The 22,377-nt window shown below is 37.2% G+C and overlaps 1 protein-coding gene across 1 annotated transcript in view; it reads left to right on the top strand.

Moving 5' to 3' along the window:
- Positions 1 to 22,377, top strand: part of SCAI (suppressor of cancer cell invasion) — a 103,319-nt gene that overhangs the window by 45,680 nt on the left and 35,262 nt on the right. The window contains exons 4-13 of the mRNA XM_065928460.1: positions 8,511 to 8,606; positions 9,135 to 9,221; positions 10,693 to 10,791; positions 14,058 to 14,154; positions 15,302 to 15,400; positions 15,557 to 15,709; positions 16,613 to 16,714; positions 17,315 to 17,416; positions 18,714 to 18,792; positions 20,528 to 20,627. Of these exons, the coding sequence (XP_065784532.1) occupies positions 8,511 to 8,606; positions 9,135 to 9,221; positions 10,693 to 10,791; positions 14,058 to 14,154; positions 15,302 to 15,400; positions 15,557 to 15,709; positions 16,613 to 16,714; positions 17,315 to 17,416; positions 18,714 to 18,792; positions 20,528 to 20,627 (1,014 nt within the window). The remainder of the gene's footprint in view (positions 1 to 8,510; positions 8,607 to 9,134; positions 9,222 to 10,692; positions 10,792 to 14,057; positions 14,155 to 15,301; positions 15,401 to 15,556; positions 15,710 to 16,612; positions 16,715 to 17,314; positions 17,417 to 18,713; positions 18,793 to 20,527; positions 20,628 to 22,377) is intronic.

The following is a 22,377-nucleotide window of genomic DNA, read 5'->3' on the forward strand; positions in this document are numbered from 1 at the left end:
AGGACAGACTGGTAATTGCCAGAGACAGGAGAGAGCGGCATGTATGCAGTGGGTGAAGGAGGTTGAAAAGTACAAACTTTCAGCTGTATTTATACATAAATATATCATAGGGATGTAATGTACAGCATGGAGACTGTGGTTAATGGTTTTGTTGTTTAGTTGTCTGACTCTTTGCAACCCCATGGACTGCAGCACACCAGGCTTCCCTGTCCTTCACTATCTTCAGGAGTTCGCTCAAACTCATGTCCATTGAATTGGTGATGCTAGCCAAACATCTCATCCTCTATTTGCCCTCTTCTCCTCTTGCCCTCCAGTCTTTCCTAGCATCAAGATCATTTCCAATGAGTTGGCTTTTAGTTGGAGATACTGTGTTGTATATTTGAAAGTTGTTAAAATGGTCAATCTTAAAGCTTCTCATCACAAGAAAAAAATTTTGTAGCTATTAAGGTAATGGATGTTATCATTGTGACTTACTCTGATCATTTCATGGTATCATTTGGACTGAGAAAAGTGGGTAAGCAAATTCACCAGGGATTTATTTGCAGTGTTTTGTGTGAAGGGTTCCCTTCATTTTAAACAAGCCTTAATTATTTCTACAAAAACTGTATCTTGGATGAGTAGCATAGATATATTCTCTTTGTGCTTCTGGGGTTTTGTTTGAGAGGGATGTGGCTAGTGGCAATGCGGGCCTGTAGTTTACTGAAAGATTAATACTCTACATTTTGAAAGAACTTTCATTTCACACACACAATAATGTAGGACTATTTTTTATTTATTTATTTTTTAGCTTATTTATTTGGCTGCGCCTGGTCTTAGTTGCAGCACATGGGATCCTTAGTTGCATGTGGGATCTAGTTCCCTGACCAGAGATCGAACCTGGGCCTCCCTACATTGGGAGTGTGGCATCTTAGCCACTGGACCACCAGGGAATTCCCTAGAACTATTAAAAAGATGTTGGTGGAGATAAAAATGAAAAGTTGACCATGCTATATGGTTAAATTTAAAAAAGCAAATTGTGAAAATGGTATGTTTTACATGATCTTGTTTTATCAGAAATTCTCTGTCAAAATTACAACATTCTGTAAGTCATATTAACTCTTAGTGGGGACTCTTTGCTCTCAGTTTTTGGTCTCTTTTCTAGGGTACTGATTTTCTCACGGTGTCTGGTGCATGTGAGTGTGTATATTTCCTGTGCTTGTTTGTATAAATACAAGTGTTTTGTTCAGTGTTAGACTTCGATTGGAAGCGATTGAGAGGTCTCTCTTGATCAGCTCTGTAGGTCTGTGTTAGCTGCCTGTGGTGGTGTTTTGAAGGTATGTGTGGCATTCTTTCCCACACTAGTCTCCAAAGAAGCTCTTTGATTTATGGAAATCAAATGTTTCTGCTTTCAAGTGTTGATGTAGTTTTTGTGCATTTCTTTTGAAATAGAAGAGAATATTTGGGAATAACTAAAAGAAGGGTTCTTTTTTTGCCCGTGTCCCCCATATTTGTGTTGGTCTGAGTAGAAAACAGGATCACAGTGCTTATAGAGAACAAGAAATATATCAGTAGTGGTTCTGGACCAGCTTTGGAACTTGGGAAAAAGCAGTGAAGTGGAGTCTAGTCAAAATAGCATCAGCTTTTAACATGGCACCTCTGATTGCCCACCATCCTGTCACTGTTAGTGCTTGTCTTTTGGTTAACTTTCCTTTGTGTTTTTTCTTTTCTTTTTTGAGTTTGTATATTGAAGTATAATACAGTTGCAGAAAAGTACATGTATTATAAGTGTAATTTTTGCAAACAACATATTCTTGGGGCTTGTATGATAGAATGTACAGCACAGCAGCAACCCCCTTGTATTCACTCCCTTGGGCTTTTTAACTGTTTATGAAAAGAGTGAAAAAGTGCGTTTCAGTGCATGAAAGACTAGAGTTTCTATATAATGTCTTATTGGGATACAGTAAACTTTCTCTTTACTCGTGAAGGTGTATCTTTCTGCCATATACATATTAAGCTATTCATCCAAGTTGTCAGAGCCTTTTCATTTTCCCAGCCATGAATATCTTAATGGAGTATTTTTCCTGACTGAAAGTACCTTCTTGTAATATGTAGATAATAATCTCTTCTATCCACTTACTGTGTAAGAAAACACAGCCTAGAGAGTGAGAAATGGATAAAATGAATGGTGTTTTGCTTATAATAGCTTTTGCATGTAGTTACAGCAGTAATGAAGTGAGAATGATGTTAGAAATAGCTTTGAAGACTGTCAGAAAATGATCAAACGCCTAAGCGCTTGCAGGGTTCTAGTTACCATGGTGACTAAGATTGTCGAAGCAGGATGGAATACTTGGTAGGATTATATAAGGCAGCGTCTTGAGACATGTATTTGAGATATGCAGCTGTGTCTACCAGTAGTATCCTTGACTTTTGAAACAGCACAGGCCCGCAATCACTCATTATTTGTCCCCAGGGGAGCAAATGCCCAAAGCCAAAATAAATGTTGGAAACAATAAACAAACAAACAAACATACATACATATGCAAAGAAGTGCACCAAAGTGAAGTGTATTGGTCTTAATAAAAATTATGGCAGAAATTTTTATTAAACATGCTCCTTAATATTTCAGAATAAAGAAGAAATCATCGCCAGTGCTTTCTTTAACAGCCTGTTTTTAGGATGCCTTGGTTACTGTGTAGGAAGGAAAGGATAAGTGAGGAATTTCTCCCCCTCATGCTCTTTCCTCTCTCTTCCCTCTCCTTTCCTTCCTCCTTCTCTTCCTTCTTCAAAATACTAGTGCTTTCCCAGAGGCAAATTTCTGCAGACGGATAATAGTAAAGTGCACGTTGTTTCAGAAGTAATACCCTAAACTATCTGTACAAGCTTGTGATACCTGCGTTTATTTTGTGTGGTTGGCTACCCAGAAACAGCTGCACTTGCAGTTGAGGTAGACGGCCACCAGGGTGCAGTAGACGTCGCGATCCTGTGATCTAGAAGACCATTGACTGACAAAAATTTAATGAGCCACAAATGTGACTTAAAGTTTTTCTAGTAGCCAGATTTTAAAAATGTAAAACAAAGGAAAAAAGTTCAAATTAATTTTAACAGTATATTTTATTTGATCCAGTATATCCGAAATATTTTCTTTCAATGTGTAATCATTTTTTTTTTTACATTCTTTTACATTCTCTTTTTTTATGTTTTTGAAGTACACTGAATAGTTTATACTTTCACACATTTCAGTTTGAATTAGACACATTTCAAGTATTCAGTAGCCACATGTGGCTATTGGCCCAGGCAAAATTTCTCCCCTTTAGCTTCTGTCCTCAGAATGATCCACTGTGCTTTCTGATGAATACATGCTGGCTGTTTTGAGGGGGTTTCTTTTTCACGGTCCATCCTCTGTCTCCAAGGTTTCTGGTCTGTCTTCCTGCACAGATGCTGATAGACTTCAGGTCTTTTGGCTATTGGTGATTTGTTCCCACCCACTCGTATTTTGGGATTTGAAGGCTACCTTATCATTTATTATATTAGTTTTCTAGGACTATCATAACAAAATGCCACATACTAGGTAGCTTAAACAACAGAAATGTATTCTCTCACAGCTCGAGAGGCTGGAAGTCCAAGACCAACGTGTTGGCAGCGTTGGTTCATTCTGAGGCCTCTTCTCTTTGGTTTGCAAGTGGCCATTCTCCTGCTGTGCCTCAGGTGCCTCCCAGGTGCCTCTGTGAGCCCTGACCTCCTGCTTGTTAGGACACAACTTGTTGTCAGAACAAGTCAGAATGCTTCTGTCAATGGCATCCCAAGAGTGAGCTCCCAGGGAAGGACTTCACTAATGTAGAGTCAAAATCTGGCTTATTTTTCTCTATGGCAGAGAGGAGAGAGTATTAGATTACAGACTCAAAGGGGTTATGAATTTCAGTCATAGCTCAATAGTTAACTGGCTCTGAGTTCCCAGGCAACCCATTTAAGCTCCCTGCTTCTCATTTTAGTATGTATGTGTATTTACATATATTTGCACATATCTGCCTGCAATGCGGGAGATCCAGATTCTATCCCTGGGTTGGGAAGATCCCCTGGAGAAGGAAATGGCAACCCACTCCAATACTTTTGCGTGGAGAATTCCATGGACGGAAGAGCCTGGAGGGCTACATCCATGGAGTCTCAAAGAGTTGAATACAACTGAAGTGACTAACATTTTGCTGAAGAAGCCATGCATTTTAGGACCAGACTAAAGAAAGAGAAGCTGATGAAAGAGACCATTAGAACAGAAAGAGAAAAGGATTACAAGATGCTGAAGAAGTGGTGCGCCAACAGGGAACCTCTAGGAAGGTGACCCTCTAGGGAGGACTGATCTGAGGACTAGAAAGTGGCTGTTGGATTTTAGGTGTCAGTAGGCATCAGTGTGGATGAATTCCATGGACAGAGGAGTCTGGTGGGCTACAGTCCATGGGGTTGCAAAGAGTCGGACATAACTGAAGTGACTTAGCATGCACACATGCACAGGTATCAGTGATCTTAGCTAATTCACTTTAGTAAAGATGGTTGATTTGTAGAAACGTGTAAGAAAGTTCCTATGATTTGACATCTCAACTTTATGTTTGAATCATGTCTCAGAAGTAGGTTTAATCATTTCTACTACATTTCTTCTCATGTTCTCCCAACTTTTTGTTGATAGAGTTGGGGATTTTAAGAGAGTGAGATCAGTGTCGTACTTTCAATTTCCTCTCAAGACTTGTGAAAAGAATATGACCAGCCAATTTATAACATAGGTGCCTTTGCAAAATGTGAAATATAAGGTCATTTAGCTTATGGGCTAATTCACACAGCCCCATTTAATTTAATTCCATGGATCATTAATTTCCCATCTCTACTGACAGTAATAATGACCAAATGATATATTCAGAGTTTAAAACTAGAATCAAGCTCTGAATAGTAGAGGAGTTTATAAAGTACATTAGTTAATTTTATTTAGACTCATCATATGAAAGTTGTTTGAATATTAGCTTCTATGGTGTTTCACTAGAAAAAGGGTGACCATGGGACTTGTCCTTTAGGAGGTTTTTTTTTTTTTTAAACTTAAACCCTAAACCCTATTTTGAAAAAGAAATTGCTGTCTTTATAACTGATTCTTCATACTGGAGTGGTAGATGCTGTAAATTCTTTCAATGAAAATAGGATAGAATCTAGGCAACATTGTTCACAGCTATAAATCAGAAAATACTTGTACATTACAACTTATGTTTGGAACCTTGTTCTAATCTTTTAGACCACTTTTTTGTGCTTTTAGCCTTCATGGAGAAGTCCCTTCCCCTAAAACCCTTTCCACTAAACACTGAAATTATGTAGTTGTGAAATAAAATACTGAGCTCTGTTTTCTCCTTTAATATGATGTATTACTGAGGTTTATTAAATCTGTCAGTTTTGAAAATGCAAAAGAACTTGTGGGCAAATGCTTAGTTGAAAATTTGCCTGGAGACTTTACATAGTACCTTTACAGAAGCATGCAAGGGTTGTCAGTTTTTGTGAAGTTAATGTTGTCTAAAGCTTTTATATAAAATACAGTCTTCCTAGCAGTAACTACTTGGTATGAGTCTTAAAGATTCTTGCAGCAATTTCAATTTTAAAATAACTTATTAGCTCTTCCTAATGCAACCTCTCACTAAAGATCCATGGAGACATAAAAAAGGTAAAAACTTGGGATGAATTTAGAAACTATCAGTAGTATCTATAGTTAACCTATTCTGTAATCTGAAATGAGTTTCTGTTTATCCTAAAGGTAATGGAAATAAATTTAAAACTGAAGTTACTAGCTCATTCTTGTAATGTAGTCTCTGAAAAGTTTGGTTAGAAAAACCTTTTGCTTTTTTCCTCATTGTCTTAACATCTTGTACAAAAATGCAAATCTTCTTTTACTCATTCCACTTACAGAAATTTGCCTATTATTCATATCATATAACTCTTTAAGTTTATTAGTAGGATAATGTTTATTGCAGCATTTTTATGACAGGGAAAAGCTGGAAGCAGTGTAAATGTCCATCAGGAAGAGATTGGTTGAGTAAATTGATTCATTAGATACTATATTATACACAGTAAATATTGATATAATTCTATATGCATTAAAAAACATGTGATATATTAAATTAAAAAGATATGTTACAGAATATTATATTTAGTGTGATCCCACTTATGTAAAATAATAGAAAGACTGACATTTAAATGTATATAGAAAGCGCATTTTTAATGGTGGTTATTTCTGGGGACTAGAAGGAAAAAGCAATAAATTTTTTTTATTTCTTGTTTTATACACTGTATAGTATTTTTGTTTTCTAAAAGACTTATTTTCAAAGTTGAAAAAAAAGAAAAAGATAAAGTTTCTGTGACAAATTGTTTATAAAAGTCATCCCTTCCCCTTGTCTATGCCCATGAGTCATCCCCCTCTCACACTGACACTGGGCTGGGCCATGAATTTGCTTTGGTTGATGGGACAGTACAAATATGATGCAGAAACTTGAAAAGAAAGTTGCATAACAGAGCCACCCTCTGTTTTGCTGCACTTGGGATCCTTGCAACCACCCTCGTGTAAACAGATGTAGCCTGTTTTATGATGAGAAACACGTGACCTGGCACCTTAGCCACCAGCCAGGCTAGACATTCAGGGGAGACGATCCACTACCAGCTGTCCACAGTTGCATGGGTGAGATAAGTGTACCATGCTGTAATCAGTGGATGATTATTATTCCTTTATGATATGAAATGCTCTCAAGATTTCATTGGCTCTATCTGTTTGATTTAGGTTAGCCTCCATGTACCAATAGCTAAACCCACAATATTTTGAGATACTCCCCTCTCTCTTGTAGACTCTGTTACAAATACCTTGAGTTTATCAGCCTTCTACAAGACAGCCAAATCCTTTGATTCTTTCCCCACATCTATTTTGTCCCTTTGAAAGAATGTACTTGGGGCCCCAAGTACATAAATGTTTTCACAAGCTTTCATGAAGTGGTTTTCCCCCGGGGAGAGACTGTTTAGGTGGCATTTATAGCTATCATTTCTCAGTTGGCTCTTTTACACTTAACATGTTAAAAATTGTGTTTTTCAGTATTGAAAGTTCTGGAATTTGTGGATTTCCTCTTTTCCTTTTCAGCCCTGCTCGCAGCTAGTTCTTTTTTTTTTTTTTTATTGAGTACTTATTATATGTCAGATGTTGCAAGGTGCATTGTCTTTTTTTTTTAAGTAAGGTATTACTCTTTTATTTATTTATTTATTTATTTTTTGGGGGTTTTGTCATACATTGATATGAATCAGCCATAGAGTTACACGTATTCCCCATCCCGATCCCCGCTCCCACCTTCCTCTCCACCCGATTCCTCTGGGTCTTCCCAGTGCCCCAGGCCCGAGCACTTGTCTCATGCATCCCACCTGGGCTGGTGATTTGTTTCACCACAGATAATATACATGCTGTTCTTTTGAAGCATCCCACTCTCACCTTCTCCCACAGAGTTCAAAAGTCTGTTCTGTACTTCTGTGTCTCTTTTTCTGTTTTGCATACAGCTAGTTCTTTAGTGAGTTTGTCTTCCTGATATTTTGTGAAGTGTGTCTAATAGCATACTGTTCCCTGATTTATTTGTATAAATCCACCAGTTCGTTAGTCACATGATCTACTTTCCAGGTTATTGCAGGCAAATGCACTTTGCCTGTGTATTACATGTTAGCCTTCAGTGACAGTTTCTCGTAGTTCCATCCCAGTGCTGGTGTCCCAAACATATTTCTTAGGGCAATAACCCAGTCCTGGTTCTGGTTTCTTTTTTAGCAGCTTTTCGTAAATAAGGCTGCTGTAATAACTCCAAAATTTTAATACCTCACTAGGGATTTATTTCTGACTGTCATGTTAGCTACAAATTGTCTGCAGTTCTGAGGCCCCATTAAATGTGTTTGACTCTGTGGTCCAGGCTGAGGAACAGCCTTACCTTGGTCTTAGTTCAGAGAGAAAAGTAAAAATGCTGAGCCATGTAATACATCTTCTATCTTCTTCTCAGACATGTTGTAGGTAACTTATATTTCATTGGCCAAAGCAAGTTATATAACCAAGGCCAAGGACAAGGATATATAGTTTCACTTTTGGGAGGGGTGGGAACAGTTGAGAACAACCATACCACCTGCATATCCACTTCTAGATTTACTCCCTAAAGTAGTGTCTTTCCAAGTGCTAAGTTCTTAGCTGAAGACACACATGGATGTTAACAGTATATAAGATCACCCAAGGAGAGGGGAGATAGAGCTGGAAACCCCATGGGAGAAGATCTACAGAGGAGATGAAGAATGAACTGTCAGAGGCAGGAAAGAGAAACAGGAAAGAACATGTCCTGGACCCCCTCAATACAACTGTTTTTGCTCTAAAAATTGTAACTTTAAAAAATAAATAAGCCTGAATGCAAAATGCTCTAAATCTGTCCAGTTAGTATCATCACAAGACTTAATTTCCAAGGAGTATATGAGTTTTAAAATTAATAGATGTTTACTTGTCATTACAGAGATTTGCCACAATATGGACAGAAGCAGTGGCAGTCCTATTTTGGAAGAACTTTTGATGTTTACACCAAACTGTGGAAATTTCAGCAGCAGCATCGGTAAAGGATTTTAAAAGTTTTATGTTAGTCACAGTTTTGACCTTTACTACCTCAGTGCTTTTTATCTTTTTATATCTCATTTCATCTTTGTGAGCAAAAGAAAATAAATTAATTTTTTCACTATTTATTTAAGTTTTCCAAGTGTAATAGTATCTGATTTTTAAAGACAATATCATATCTGAAATGATTCAGATTAAGTAGGTAGGCAGATTCATGATTTCATTCTGAAATAGATATTGCTTATTGGCCAAAGCCATTTGGGGGAGGGGGTTGCTTCTAATTTCCGTGAACGTAGCCCAGAGAAGTTTATTTTTGTATTTCAGCATACTATAAATAGACACTTTATAAATGGTTTTTGAATTTGAGTGCTTATGTTGAAATCTCATGAAAAATTCATGAATTTCAATTATGTACTCAAAATTTCATGATGAATTGGGTGATACTTTAATCCTGTGAAATTAACAGATTTGGTTATTTTTGAAATTTATAGTCTCTCATTTCTATTTTCTTATCTCCTATGTAAAACAGACAAGTCTTGGATAATCGGTATGGCTTGAAGCGGTGGCAAATAGGGGAAATTGCTTCTAAGATTGGGCAGCTATACTACCATTATTAGTAAGTGAACTGCAAATGGGAAAAATAAAGTGTTCTCCTGATTTAAACACAGCTTGCAGAAATATGCATCGATACATATCTGGTAGGAGGGAAAGTGGATGAATTACACTTGAAATTCTAATAGTTCAGATCATCTTGATTAAGACAGCATTTTAAAGTGACCTTCCATAATTAAAGTGACATTATTTGCTTCAAAGGTTCACCTTCCAAACAGTTCATTTGGTCAGATTCATTTGTAAACTTAAAGGAGTATGACCCTTGGTTTTAGATAAGAAAAATACTAAATGAATTTATGGTTCTTAATGGCTTCACTTGAATCTTGATCCCTTACGGAGACATAACATAACTGGTGTGTTTGTTTGAATGAGTGGTTTTCAGGAGGATACTTTAAAACTGATCCTTGTATGCTATGTCTGAAAGGGTACGTGAAATCAGTAAAGATACTTTTGACTACTATAGTCCCACCCTGAGTCAATGAAAGAAGAGAGTTCCATTTAGTATCCAAACATTGCATTATCATTAAGTGGGATCAGACGTTTCATAAAAAGGCTTAGACCGTTTGTAGTTTAGTGGACCAGAAAATTCCTTCCTCTCCCTGTCTTTTGGCATGCCACCCAGATTCCCACCATTAAAATTACTTTTCCTGGTAGAATGTTTTCTTAAGAAATCCCTTGTAAAACTAGCAGTGTAATTGTGTGTAACTGTGTGCTGTGCTTAGTCACTTAGTCGTGTCCGACTCTTTGCGCCTATAGCCTGCCAGGATCCTCTGTTCATGGAGATTCTCCAGGCAAGAATGCTAGAGTGGGTTGCCATGCCCTCCTCTAGGGGATCTCCCCAACCCAGGGATCAAACCCAGGTCTCCCCCATTGAAGATGGATTCTTTACTTTCTGAGCCACCAGGGAAACCCAAGAATACTGAATTGGGTAGCCTATACCTTCTCCAGTGGATCTTCCCAACCCAGGAATTGGACTGGGGTCTCCTGCATTGAAGGCGAATTCTTTACCAGCTGAGCTACCAACTATACTTCAATTAAAAAAACAAACTAGAAATGTTGAATAGAAAATCCAACTTATCAGCATCCTATGAAGATTAATATGGATCAGGGTCCATTTCTCAGTCCTCTGGTCCCAGGCCTTTAATCCCAGGAAAGATTTAACTGAGTAGAATGCTGTTTGGAGAGGCCCTTTGAAGAACGAGAATAATGCATACTTTGGGTTTCTGTCAAAAAAGGCTTGGAAAAAAAAAAAAAAAGGCTTGGGAGCAGAGGGGAGGTATTTTTTTTTTTAAATTATTATTATTATTCTTTTCACACATTTTAAGGGTGATATGTTTATTGCTTTGGTGATCCAATTCTAGCGTAGTCGTTCCCGTCCCTTCCAGTAGAGGAAGAGAGGAGTAACAAAACAAGTATTTATCGTGGTGAAGAGTCTGAGACACTGTCATACTTAAGATTTTCTTTCTCTCTCATAGCCTACGCACATCTGAGACCAGCTATCTGAATGAGGCTTTCTCCTTCTATTCTGCAATCAGACAGAGGTCTTACTATTCTCAAGTCAATAAAGAGGACAGGTATGTACCTACTGTTTTTAGAAAGAGGAAGATAAAGCACTGAAATTTTTAGTGTGTGGAAATTAGGCAGAAAAGCAGACATTTGTTTATAACTTTTATTCATTTAATGGGCTTTATTGAGTGCCTGCTATATATGAGGCCTTAAGCATATAGAGGTATGTTACCTAAAAGCAGTAAATATCATGGATTTTTACAGATGTCATGGTTTTGACAGAGGTCACAATACCAGGGTAGGGTCAGAGCCCAAAGAAGGGTGGGTTATTTCTTTATGAGAGATTGGGGTCACATGAAGTTTCATAGAAAAGAAACAGCTCCAAAATGAGGCTTAGCTGATACCTTTGTTCTGTAGCCTATATCATCTTAGTTTGTATACATTCAAAACCTGTTGGAAACTGCCATGTAGGGACTAAAGAAAAGTGTATAATGCTGTTTGATTTTTCTTTTATAAATCCAATACCATTTTGCAGTCATGTAGCTTCACTGTTATGGAAAAAAAATCATGTTAAAGATATTCATCCCCACTTACTATGTGTCTGGGTTGGTTGGGAGAAGAAAATGAAAAGAAGCTGGACAAGTATCTCTTTTCTTTTTAGATGATTACCTTTTCATGGGAGTCTCAGACACATTTGGGGTACAGGTAGATTCAGATGAGGATAGAGTTGTTGAAGAAATCAGGAATCTGCTGGAGAATCTTTGTTGCTAGCATTCAAGAATTGTTGAAAGATCTAAATATTCTCCCTACTCCCAGTAATGGAACTCACAGTCATCATCTAAGTGAAAAGATTATATTCTGTTAGAAAAAGAATAAAATGTAGTTTTCACGTTTTTCTAGAGAATACTTTGTGGTTGGCTGTCATAAGCTTTCCAGCTAAATAGCAACATTCTGGGGAAAGCCCCACTCTGGTAAATCCCCTTCATTCCCTTGCAAATCTTGTTCAGACTTGTCTGGAGAAATTTGCTTGAAACAAGGTATGTAGATGCTGAATTCTACATTTTCCCCCAAGGTCTTTCTTACTTCATGAAGTTACATCAGTTACTTTTCTTTCAGAATTTTTTGTGGCTTGCTTCACGTATTTTCACTACAGATATATTTCTTCCAACTCCCTTTTTTTTTTTTGCATTCATGTCATATAATTTCTCTGAATTCTTGGTGAGATAAATTATCTCTCAAAAATACAGAAGGGATATGTAAAACTTTATTGACTGAAAAATACATATAAGCAAAGAACTATTTTAAGCAATAGTAAAATACCTTGTATAATTCGCTTTTATGCATTTTCTAATTTGACACAAGGGAAATTGGTCTTAGGTCCCTTGGCTTCAAACCCAACAGTTTGACTTAGCAAAATCACTTTCTGTCCTAAGAGCGAACCAGCCCGTCTGACTTGTTTCCCTGTGCTGCCTCCTAGAGCGGTACAAGTGAACAGAGCTAGAAGTATTTGGAACCAGGACGATGAAATCTCTTAGGCTTAGAATCAAACTAACTTAGAATCAAAGGACACTTCAGTATATAAAATCTTGATTTTGTTCCCTGCACCAGAGGAAGGAGTTTGTTCAGTTGGTAAAATTGGTTGTTTCTTAGTTCACACAGAGCTAGGGGGCCATCAAGGTAGCAGTTGGTGACAGCTGCTAAAACCAGCAGCTGGTAGATTAAAACTAAGTAAGAAAGTATTCCACAATTTCACAGTTGCTTTAAGAGGCATCTCTCCTCCAGAGGTCAAGTTCTCTCTGTATTTTCTCAGTACCGAAGGAATATGTCAAAGCCAGGAGGAGTGGTACGTTCCAACGATCCCCAAGGTGACTGCCTGTCACCAAATACAAACAGCTCTCAGAATGTCTCAGTTCCATGGCCTGTCCTGTTGAGTGGAGGAGACATTCACAAATAATCACTTTTCCAAGCTGTAAGCCCCAGTGGTTATGAAGGACAAAGGCTGAACCTGGTTAGAGTTAAGATACAGAGAAGGTGAAGTTTCTGAGTGCACAGAGGCTGGAGGGAGATGTTGCAGTCAGCCACCTCGAAAAACAATTTCTCAGGCAGATGTGTCAAGAGTCGACATCTTAAAATTAGTGGTCCTAGCAGGTTGGACAAGGCTGCAGTTCCGGCATGCCAGAAGGACTTTTGTCAGAGAGAATCTTGATGGCCCCTCTGGTGGTGACAAAACTGGAGTTTTGTTTGATGGTGGAAAATGTGGATCTGAACTTGAAAACCTGGCCGCCTCCCAGTCTTGATGCTTATGAGGAGGACTTGATGTGGACCCTTCCCAGTGAGATTCACAGGAGGACTTCTTCTCCTGCAGCAGGCAGAAGGCTGGGGGCTGTCATTAAGGTTTTCAGGCTTGATAGGATAGCCTCTCAAGTTTATTGAGTGGATGACCTCGTATTTTCCTGCCTACTGTCTTCTCGTCTTCCTATTTATAGTCCTAATGTAAACATTACTCTCTCTGGGAAGCCTTCTCTCACCAAGATCCAGTCCTGTGGGCTCAAATAGCATGTTTTGTTTCTCCTATTGATACTGCCAAAATCTTGACTTTCTCTGCCCTCTGAAGCCAAATTAAAAAAATATGGAGACAGAGTTTGGAGGAAATAGAAAGGTGGCTTAAAATCCTCAGCTAGCCTAGGGGAAAACACAGTAGGCTTCTGACTCAAGAACTGTGTCATCCCCCCACCCCATGAAGAATCTGGGGCAGAAAAGCAAATTTAGTTACAGACTGCCGATTCAGTTCAGTTCAGTTTAGTCGCTCCATCGTGTCCGACTCTTGGCTGCAGATTAGGAATGGTTAAAATAAAAACTAGGTGTGACCAGGCCTGCTCCCTCTTCTCTTTCTTCTTTGTTTTCAGGAAAGAAAAGAAAAACTCATTCCTCTTCTTTTCCTTTTCACTGCAACGCTATCATTGTAATATTTATTCCACTGTTTTAAGTATTTTTCTGTCTCCTCTATATTTTGCATATGTTTCTGTCTATAAGATCTATGAGGAAGGGACTATGTCTATAGTTTCTTTTTTTAGTAATTTTAATCTACTGTTTAGCATAGTACCTGGTGCATCTAAGTTTCAGTAGATAGTTGTTGAATAAATTAATGTATGAATGAACAATGTAATGAGTCACTGAGTAAAAAATGTATTAAAAAACTATAGATTATATGAAACAGTGTTTATTACTGTGCAAAATAGGATCAAGAGTTTAAAAGCTGTCAGAAAGTTAGAAAAATCAAGTCACGTAATTTTGTTTTTAATCTAATGAATAATTTTCCATTTATCTACCATAGACCTGAGTTGGTAGTTAAGAAGCTACGATACTATGCAAGATTTATAGTAGTTTGTCTTCTTCTCAACAAAATGGATGTTGTGAAGGATCTGGTAAAGGTAAATGTATTTTAATTAAAATCCTGATTTCTAGTTATTTGTTGGTAATTTTGTTTTTTAAAATAGATAAAGTTAAAATAATTTTGATAATCTAAATTATTACAACTTTCAGAGCATGCTAACTTCTGACAAGGGTAATGATAAAAAATTTTTCCAACTCTCTTCATGTTTCAAACACACTTACCAGAGATAATTGTATTAATTTCTTGCTTTTGTCCCCTCAGCTCATTTTACATTTCATCACTCATTAATAAATGGTTGGCAAATGCAAACAAAAGTTAAAATATTTAGTTTAATATAAAATAATTGAAAAATTAGGTTAAGAACAAGTACAGAATGTTTTATAAAGGTGTTGTATGAATGAGTTTTGGTTATTCCTTCTTTTAGTATGTCTTCTTTATTCTGTCCTTCATTAATTCAGGTAATCAGAGTTAACTGCTTTCTAGATTCACTTAATGTCTGTAATTATTCCTTGCTACATTCTGGTTACACTCTGTATTCAGTTAGTGATTTCAGTGGCATACATCTTGATTTTTTTGATGCTTAAGTATAACATGCTAGTTTTTTTTTAATTGAAGTGCTGTTGATTTACAGTATTGTCTTATTTTCAGGTGTAAAGCAGAGGGATTCAGTATAACATGCTAGTGTTTGGGGTTTTTTTTAAATGAAGTATAGTTAATTTACCGTATTGTGTTAGCTTCAGGTATCTAGAAAAGTGATTCAGTATAATGTGCTAGTTTTGACAAATTTTCTTCCTCTATCCCCAGTTACTAATAGGACTGGTTCCAAAAGAAACAGTATGATATCAATCCAAAGAATTTATGTTCATTTTTCTAATGTTAAAAATTGGGGGGTTTACCTTTAAGAGTTTCTTTTTAATAAAGTCATTGCTGATTAGCACTGAGTAGTGTGTGTCGTGGGTCTCTATGAAGATCTTATTGATGTGTATCATTTTGGAATTTTTTATTTTGAAGCAAGTTCATGTAATTTTCACTCCTTGTTTTGGTTGTAATTTGTACTGTATATTGATAATAATCAAACTTCTTAACAATAACAGTTTCCATCAGGATTATAGTACAATATAGCCATCTATTTTATGTTTTTTTTTTCCTGTAACCATTTTTCCTTTGTGATACTCTGAAATCAGGAACTGTCAGATGAAATAGAAGATTATACTCACCGCTTTAATACTGAAGATCAAGTGGAATGGAACCTGGTACTTCAAGAAGTAGCAGCTTTCATTGAGGTCAGTTCTTGACAAGAAATGTTGTCATAATTATATAAGTAAATGCATATGTGGTGTACATGTTTATTATGTGTATATGTAAAAAAGAAGGAATAATTTGTTACATTGATGTTTTGTCTTGTCTATAAACCACTTACAGTATTGCTTGTTCTCCAGGCGGACCCTGTAATGGTATTAAATGATGATAATACCATTGTTATCACATCTAATCGCCTTGCTGAAACGGGAGCCCCATTGCTGGAACAAGGCATGATTGTGGGACAGTTGTCTCTGGCTGATGCACTCATTATTGGTAATTGTAATAACCAGGTAAACAATTGTGAAGGAATTACGCTTAAAAGTCACCTTAAAAATTAGCACTTTTGATTGTTACAGAATTATGATTTCCTTGTAAATATCCTAACATCCATTCAATCCCTGGTTGGAAATCTTAATCCCAAAAGCCCACCCAAACCCTCCAAAAATTAAAACCTTGCCTACATAAAGTTCTGTAGAAGTACTATTTAACATGAAAGAGGATGCAGTTTTTTTGTTTGTTTTTGTTTTGTTGCCATGCCATGTGGTTTGTGAGAACCTTAGTTCTCCAAATAGTGACCGAAATCAGGGCCTCGGCTATGAGAGCTCTGAGTCCTAAACACTGGACTGCCAGGAGATTCCCAGGATACAGACTTAAACATCATGTAGTGCCAAAATATAATAAAGTGATTTTAAAATGGGCCATGGTCGTACTTCAGCCTCACTGTTTTACCAACAGCCAGCATGTTTTATGGGATATGATATAGGTCTCTGTGTTTCCATGAGTGCTTTTTAAAAGAAAAAAAATACCTGCCTGTGGAGGGACTTCCTTGCTGGTCCAAGTGGTTAAGATCTGCACTTCCATTTCAATACCTTGTTGGGAAAGATCCCTCATGCATTGTGGTGTGCCAAAAAAAAAACAAGAGAAAACTGGAAATTGATGGATTAATAGATAGGGCAAGATGTTACAAAGCAAATATAAAGAAATGTTAATGTTATGGAATCTGGCTATTGAGCATTTGGGTGTCACTGTATAATTTTTTTCAACTTTCTATCTTTTAAATTTTTTCACAATAAAATGCTGGAGAATAAAATATCCTGTGTCTTCAGGTACATATGAAAGTCAAAAGTAACAATGTGATTAAACACTTCAAGGTCTCTCTACTACATTAATGGTCAAACTTGTTTTCCTTGCAGGTTAAGTTCAGTGAACTAACTGTTGACATGTTCCGGATGTTACAAGCCCTGGAAAGGGAGCCAATGAATTTAGCTTCCCAGATGAATAAACCAGGAATGCAGGTGATTTTTCTCCCTACATTTGCAGTTTGCTGCTTCTGCTCCTCATGGAATGCTGTTATTCAGCAAATGCCACGAGTGTGAATAAAGAACTCTGATGAAACACAGGAGAGAAAGATAAGCATAATGACAGTTTTAAAAAAAGATACTTGATGAAGAGGATGGTAAAAATAGACATTGATAATCGATGCACCAAGTGCGTTTTGTATAGCCATTCCTCTGTATCCACGAGGCGCTGGTTCTAGGAACCCTCTGGATACCAAAACTTTCAGAAGTTTCAAGATGTTCAGATGTTCAAGCATATAAAGTTTTTGCATGATGTTTATATATAACCTATACACATCCTCCCATATTCGGTGAATCATCTCTAGATTACTTGTAACATCTAACAGAATGTAAATTACATGTAAATAGCTATAAATACAATGTAAATGTTATGTATATAGTTGCTGGTGCACAGCAAATTTAAGTTTTGATTTTTGGAACTTCCTGGAAAATTGTTTTCAAATATTTTTGATCTGTGGTGGGGTGAATCCATGGATGCAGAACCTATGAATGCAGAGGACCAACTGTGTTTGCGTTGTTTTCTGTGTGTAAATATAGGAATCAGCTGACAAGCCTACCAGGCGAGAAAACCCGCACAAGTATCTGCTCTACAAACCAACCTTCAGCCAACTATACACTTTCTTAGCAGCATCTTTTAAGGTATATATCATCCAGTACTTCTTACTATGTAAGGGGAAAATATGGCTTAAATGGAATCTGAGAGTCACTCTTCTCTTGAATATTTGAGTCAAGAATTTAGGAAAAATATGAAAATGAAAACTGCCTTTAGAATATCCTAATCATAGCTATTTTTAGAGTAGAAATTGCATATGACATCAGGAATGATCCCTACCATTAATTAATGAGAATATTGATTAATTATCATTCTACTTCATCTGCATTTTTCTTACTCAGCTGCTTTAGGCCTAACAGTCAATGCAGAACTGAAAAGCAGGAGCAGATTGTGTAGGTGTGTTCCAAATTCAGGCCACTCTGGGAAACATTTTGGTCATCTGAAAGAACCACGGAGTAGGGGATTCCGCTCAGTTTGTATAGAGAAAGGCACAGACAGAAGCTTGTCTTTCAGACCTGTAGTCAAGATCTTTATGTCTCCGTTTTAAGTTTTTCAAACATTCTTTAAATGATGAGGTTTTTGAAACAGAGAATATCTTCAAAACTTTGGGCTGTAGTTGTAGATTAATAATGAATCTCTGTTTTGTAGACAGTTGCAAGTTGGAAGTAACAAGAATGATTTTTCTCTTGAAGAAGACCATAATATGTTACATTAGGTCCTCGTTTTCCCCACAGCTTGATTATGTGTTTATTTTTGGCTGTGCTGTGTCTTTGTTGTTGCATGGACTTTTCTCCACTTGCAGTGAGCAGGGGCTAGTTGTGGTGCTTGGGCTTCTCATTGTGGTGACCTTTCTTCTCGCGGAGCACAGGCTCTAGAGGGCCCGGGCCCAGTAGCTGTGGTTAGAGGGACAAGTGGCGTTCAGCCACCCGAGATTGAGCAGTAACAGGTCTGTGATGCCCTTAGATGTCCGGAGCTGCATGCGCGCTACACTGACTGGCTCATGTGTGCCTACCCCATGCCGGCAGGCGTGGGTAACCCGTTGAACCCCATTTGTGATGGGGATTGGGGGTTGCAATTATTCCCCATGAACGAGGAATTCCCAGTAAGTGCAGGTCGGAAGCTTACGTTGATGAAGTCCCTGCCCTTTGTACACACTGCCTGTGGCTACTACCGATTGGATGGTTCAGTAAGCTCCCGGACTTAGTTGCACGTGGAATCTTCCCAAACCAGGGATCAAATCCCTGTCTCTTGCATTGACAGGTGGATTCTTTACTTGTGAGTCTCTAGGGAAGCCCTCCTCACAACTTTAACATGTCACGAACTTTCAATGAAGCTGTTGTTTTCTGTTTGTTGTTTTGTATGTGTGATTTTCTTTCATTTCAGGAGCTGCCTGCCAATAGCGTGCTTCTGATTTACCTGTCAGCCACTGGCGTTTTCCCCACAGGTCGTTCTGATAGTGAAGGTACAATAAAGGAATGCTCCCTGTTGTGAGCAGGGCTTGAATTCTCTTTATTTTCTACAAGGTGATGGCCCATGGCCCGCGAACCGTCTCACGCTTTCTAGAGAGGCTCCTAAATTTGAAACTTGGTCTATTTGCTGAATTGGCAGTCTTGTAGATACCTATTTTATTTGCTGAAGTTTTATACAGTGAAGTAAAAAAAAAATCAGTAAATTCACAGACTGCATACATGCATCGCTAACAAATTTGCTAAAAGCAAACATATATATATATTATACAGGGACTAACCAATTACTGCTTCACATCATTGAATTTTTCTGAGCCTTTTGTGCGTTAGAGAATCTGGTCAGCGGCTTCACTGTGGCTGAAAGTCTTGTAGAAATCAGTGCACTTTTGTAACTGTGAAAGTTCAAGTCCTTGACACGATTTTGTTTTGTGTCCTTTCTTTGGTCTTACCAATTTAATCTGTAGAATATTGGGATGCTATTTCAGAATAAAACCGTGAAATGGTCCAGAAATATGAGTTTAGAATATATGAAATTGGTCGAAATTGATGAGTAACTTGAAAGTAAACAAGGCGGTTAAATCTTTATCTGGACAGAAATTCTTTTCTTAACATCCTTAGCATTTTCCTCCTCATTTGTTTGTTGAAATTTGCATTCCTTTATACAATGCATGTCCCTGCCATCTTCCTTGCATGACCTACAGATCCTCTTAAAGTGTTAAAATGAAAACAAAACAAAATAAATCTCAATCTTTTCACTGCAGTAGTTTTTTAAGGGATAAAGCATAACATTAATATTAAAAGTGTTGCAAAATCATGAACCAATTTTTTTGGTAATAAAGTTAGTGATTTTGTTTGTAAATAATTATTTCCATGTCTTATAACAAGCTATTAAACCAAATATTCTGCACCCCCACCAAACATGTTGATATCTCTTGTTTTACTTTTTTCAAAGTACAGTAGGTACTAACGGAATGGGCCTTTGAGAGAGACTATGTCTCACATCTCATAGTTGCTGTTCCATTTACACAAGAGTTTGACTAACTGATAGTGCCAGTGGGAAAAGGCTAATTCCTGAACTGGAATTGCAGTGGTTGATAAAATAGTCATGATAATGGAGTTTTCCCCTACACTGATATTTGGCAGTTCTTTTCTTACATGAAGTTTTTGTCAATGAGAATTTTCAAGTCCTATTCAAAGATTTCCCTACATTTTACAATTAGTGACTCACTTAAATTTAAGAAGTCATTGAACCTGGGTCTCCCCCACTGCAGGCAGTCTTTACTGTCTGAGCCACCAGGGAAGCCCTAAAATTACACTTTAAAAAATCATTAGGACTTCCTTCTGCAACTCTTTTATCTAAGTAATTTTATTTGTTGAACTTGAGATTTTAATTTTGCTTGAAATGAAAAGATCATTTTGAACATCCCAGATCTCCATCCCCCCCCTTTTTTTTAACCCAGAATAATGGGATACAGTAGATTTTTGTTTTGTTTCTCATTATTATCTGAAGAACTAATGACAATGATCTTTTAAAATGCTGAAACAGGCAACATGCTGAAATATTGAAATTCTGTGTTAAACCAAAGTGTTAAATTTTAAATTAATAAAAATGTTTTTTTAATTATCTTCCACTTGTATCAGTGAGAGATTCACCCGGTACCTTTGTACCTTTGTACATATTAATGTTACTCTCCAACTGAAGTCTAGGATTCTTCCCTTCTGTTTTTATAGGTCCTTATGATTTTGGAGGGGTACTTACTAATAGTAACCGAGATATTATAAATGGAGATGCCATCCACAAACGAAATCAGTCCCACAAGGAAATGCATTGGTATGTATTCTGGTGTCTTTCCCTATTATAAAAATTAAAGTTATACCTTATAATATGTTAAGTGAAGTGGGGACTGTTTTATAGTACTAGAAATGTCCCCTCAGACAACTGTTCATAACACTTATATGGATTCCAGCAATATTTCAGGCTCTGACTACCTTAGGCATTTAGAATTGTTGGCTTATATTTAAAAAATTTTTATTGAGTATCTGTTATATGTCAGGCACCATTAAGTCACTGGTGATCTGTTCATTCAAGTTGGAGGAGGTAATATGTACATAAATAATAACTCAGGACTTGATGCATGTTAATATCAACATAAACATTTTAATATAAGCTTCTGCTGGTATAATACAGCAAAACTGAAGTTAGCTGTATGATTTCAGGTAAATTTCATCCATGAAAGTTTGCTCAGCACATTCACTGCTTGTTCTGTTATTGGCTCTAGGATTTCTCTAGCTGAGAGATAGCAATTTTATTATAGAGGAAACTGGACTTGCTTGAAACTGAATTTCTAATAACACTTTACATAAAAACATAGCTCTTCAAATTAAAGAATGGCTAAGGAAGGGTAGAGAGGGAAATGTTTCAATTATTATACGTGTAATAGTGAAAGATTCCCCAAGCCATATGTTGGTGCTGTAGTTGACCTTACTTGTAAGTGATTTATATTAGAAAAACCTGTATTTGAGATATATTGGGGTTTGATGATACTGCTCATTGACACATCATTTTGTATATTTACGTTTACGTTAATATTTATACACATACATGCATTGTCCACTAACCCTGGGAAAGAGCATGCACACCAATACTGTGATCTTAAGAAGTGACCCTCAAATGCATGTTACTGGACTTTGGGTCTAGTAGTTCTTCCGTGGACCAGTGAATCTGTATCTGTAACAAGCACCCCAGCTGATTCTGATGCAAATGTCCAGAGGAAATGCAGGCAATAATAAGAGGGGAGCCCTCACTTACCGTCTGCAAAATTGAGATATAGCTTAAAATAGCAGTCCCCAACCTTTTCGGCACTAGGGACAGGTTTTGTGGAAGACAATTGTTCCACGGTGCGGGGTGGAGGAGATGGTTTTTGGATAATTCAAGCGTATTACTTGCATTGTGCACCATATTTCTATTATTATTATATCAACTCCAACTCAGATCATTAGGCATTAGATCCCAGAGTTTGGGGACCCGTGGCTTAAAACATTAAAAATATTTAAATTGGATATGGATTTTGAAAGACTCATTGAAATAGAAATCTGGTTGTGTTATTGCATTTTCTCTTCAGTACCTGTTCTTAGGAGGAACTGTTTAAAATACTAGATAAGTTCCTAAATGCTGACTTCTGAGATTTTCATGTGTGTTTAATCCATCTTTAAATATATAGATTTCTCTTTAGCTTGAATATTCTCTTTTAAAAATATTTATTTATTATTCATTTGGCTGTGCCAGGTCTTTGTTGCAGCATGCAGAAGCTTTCTTTGTGAGACGTAGGCATCCCTCTGGTTGTGGCTCTTGGGCTCTCGCGGGCAGGCTCAGCAGTTGTAGCCAACCGTGGCATGTGGCATCTTAGTTCTCTGACCAGGGTCAAAGCCACATCCTTTGCGTTGGAAGGTGGATTCTTAACCACTGGACCAGCCCCTGCTGGTCCCTAGCTTGAATATTCTTGAATAATAATTATGTCTTGGTTTTTTTTTTCTCCCAAATAAAACTGCTCACTTGTCTACCCCAATAAATACAGACTTTT

This window comes from Muntiacus reevesi, chromosome 3, assembly GCF_963930625.1.
Source record: "Muntiacus reevesi chromosome 3, mMunRee1.1, whole genome shotgun sequence".
In the NCBI taxonomy this organism is placed as follows: domain Eukaryota; kingdom Metazoa; phylum Chordata; class Mammalia; order Artiodactyla; family Cervidae; genus Muntiacus; species Muntiacus reevesi.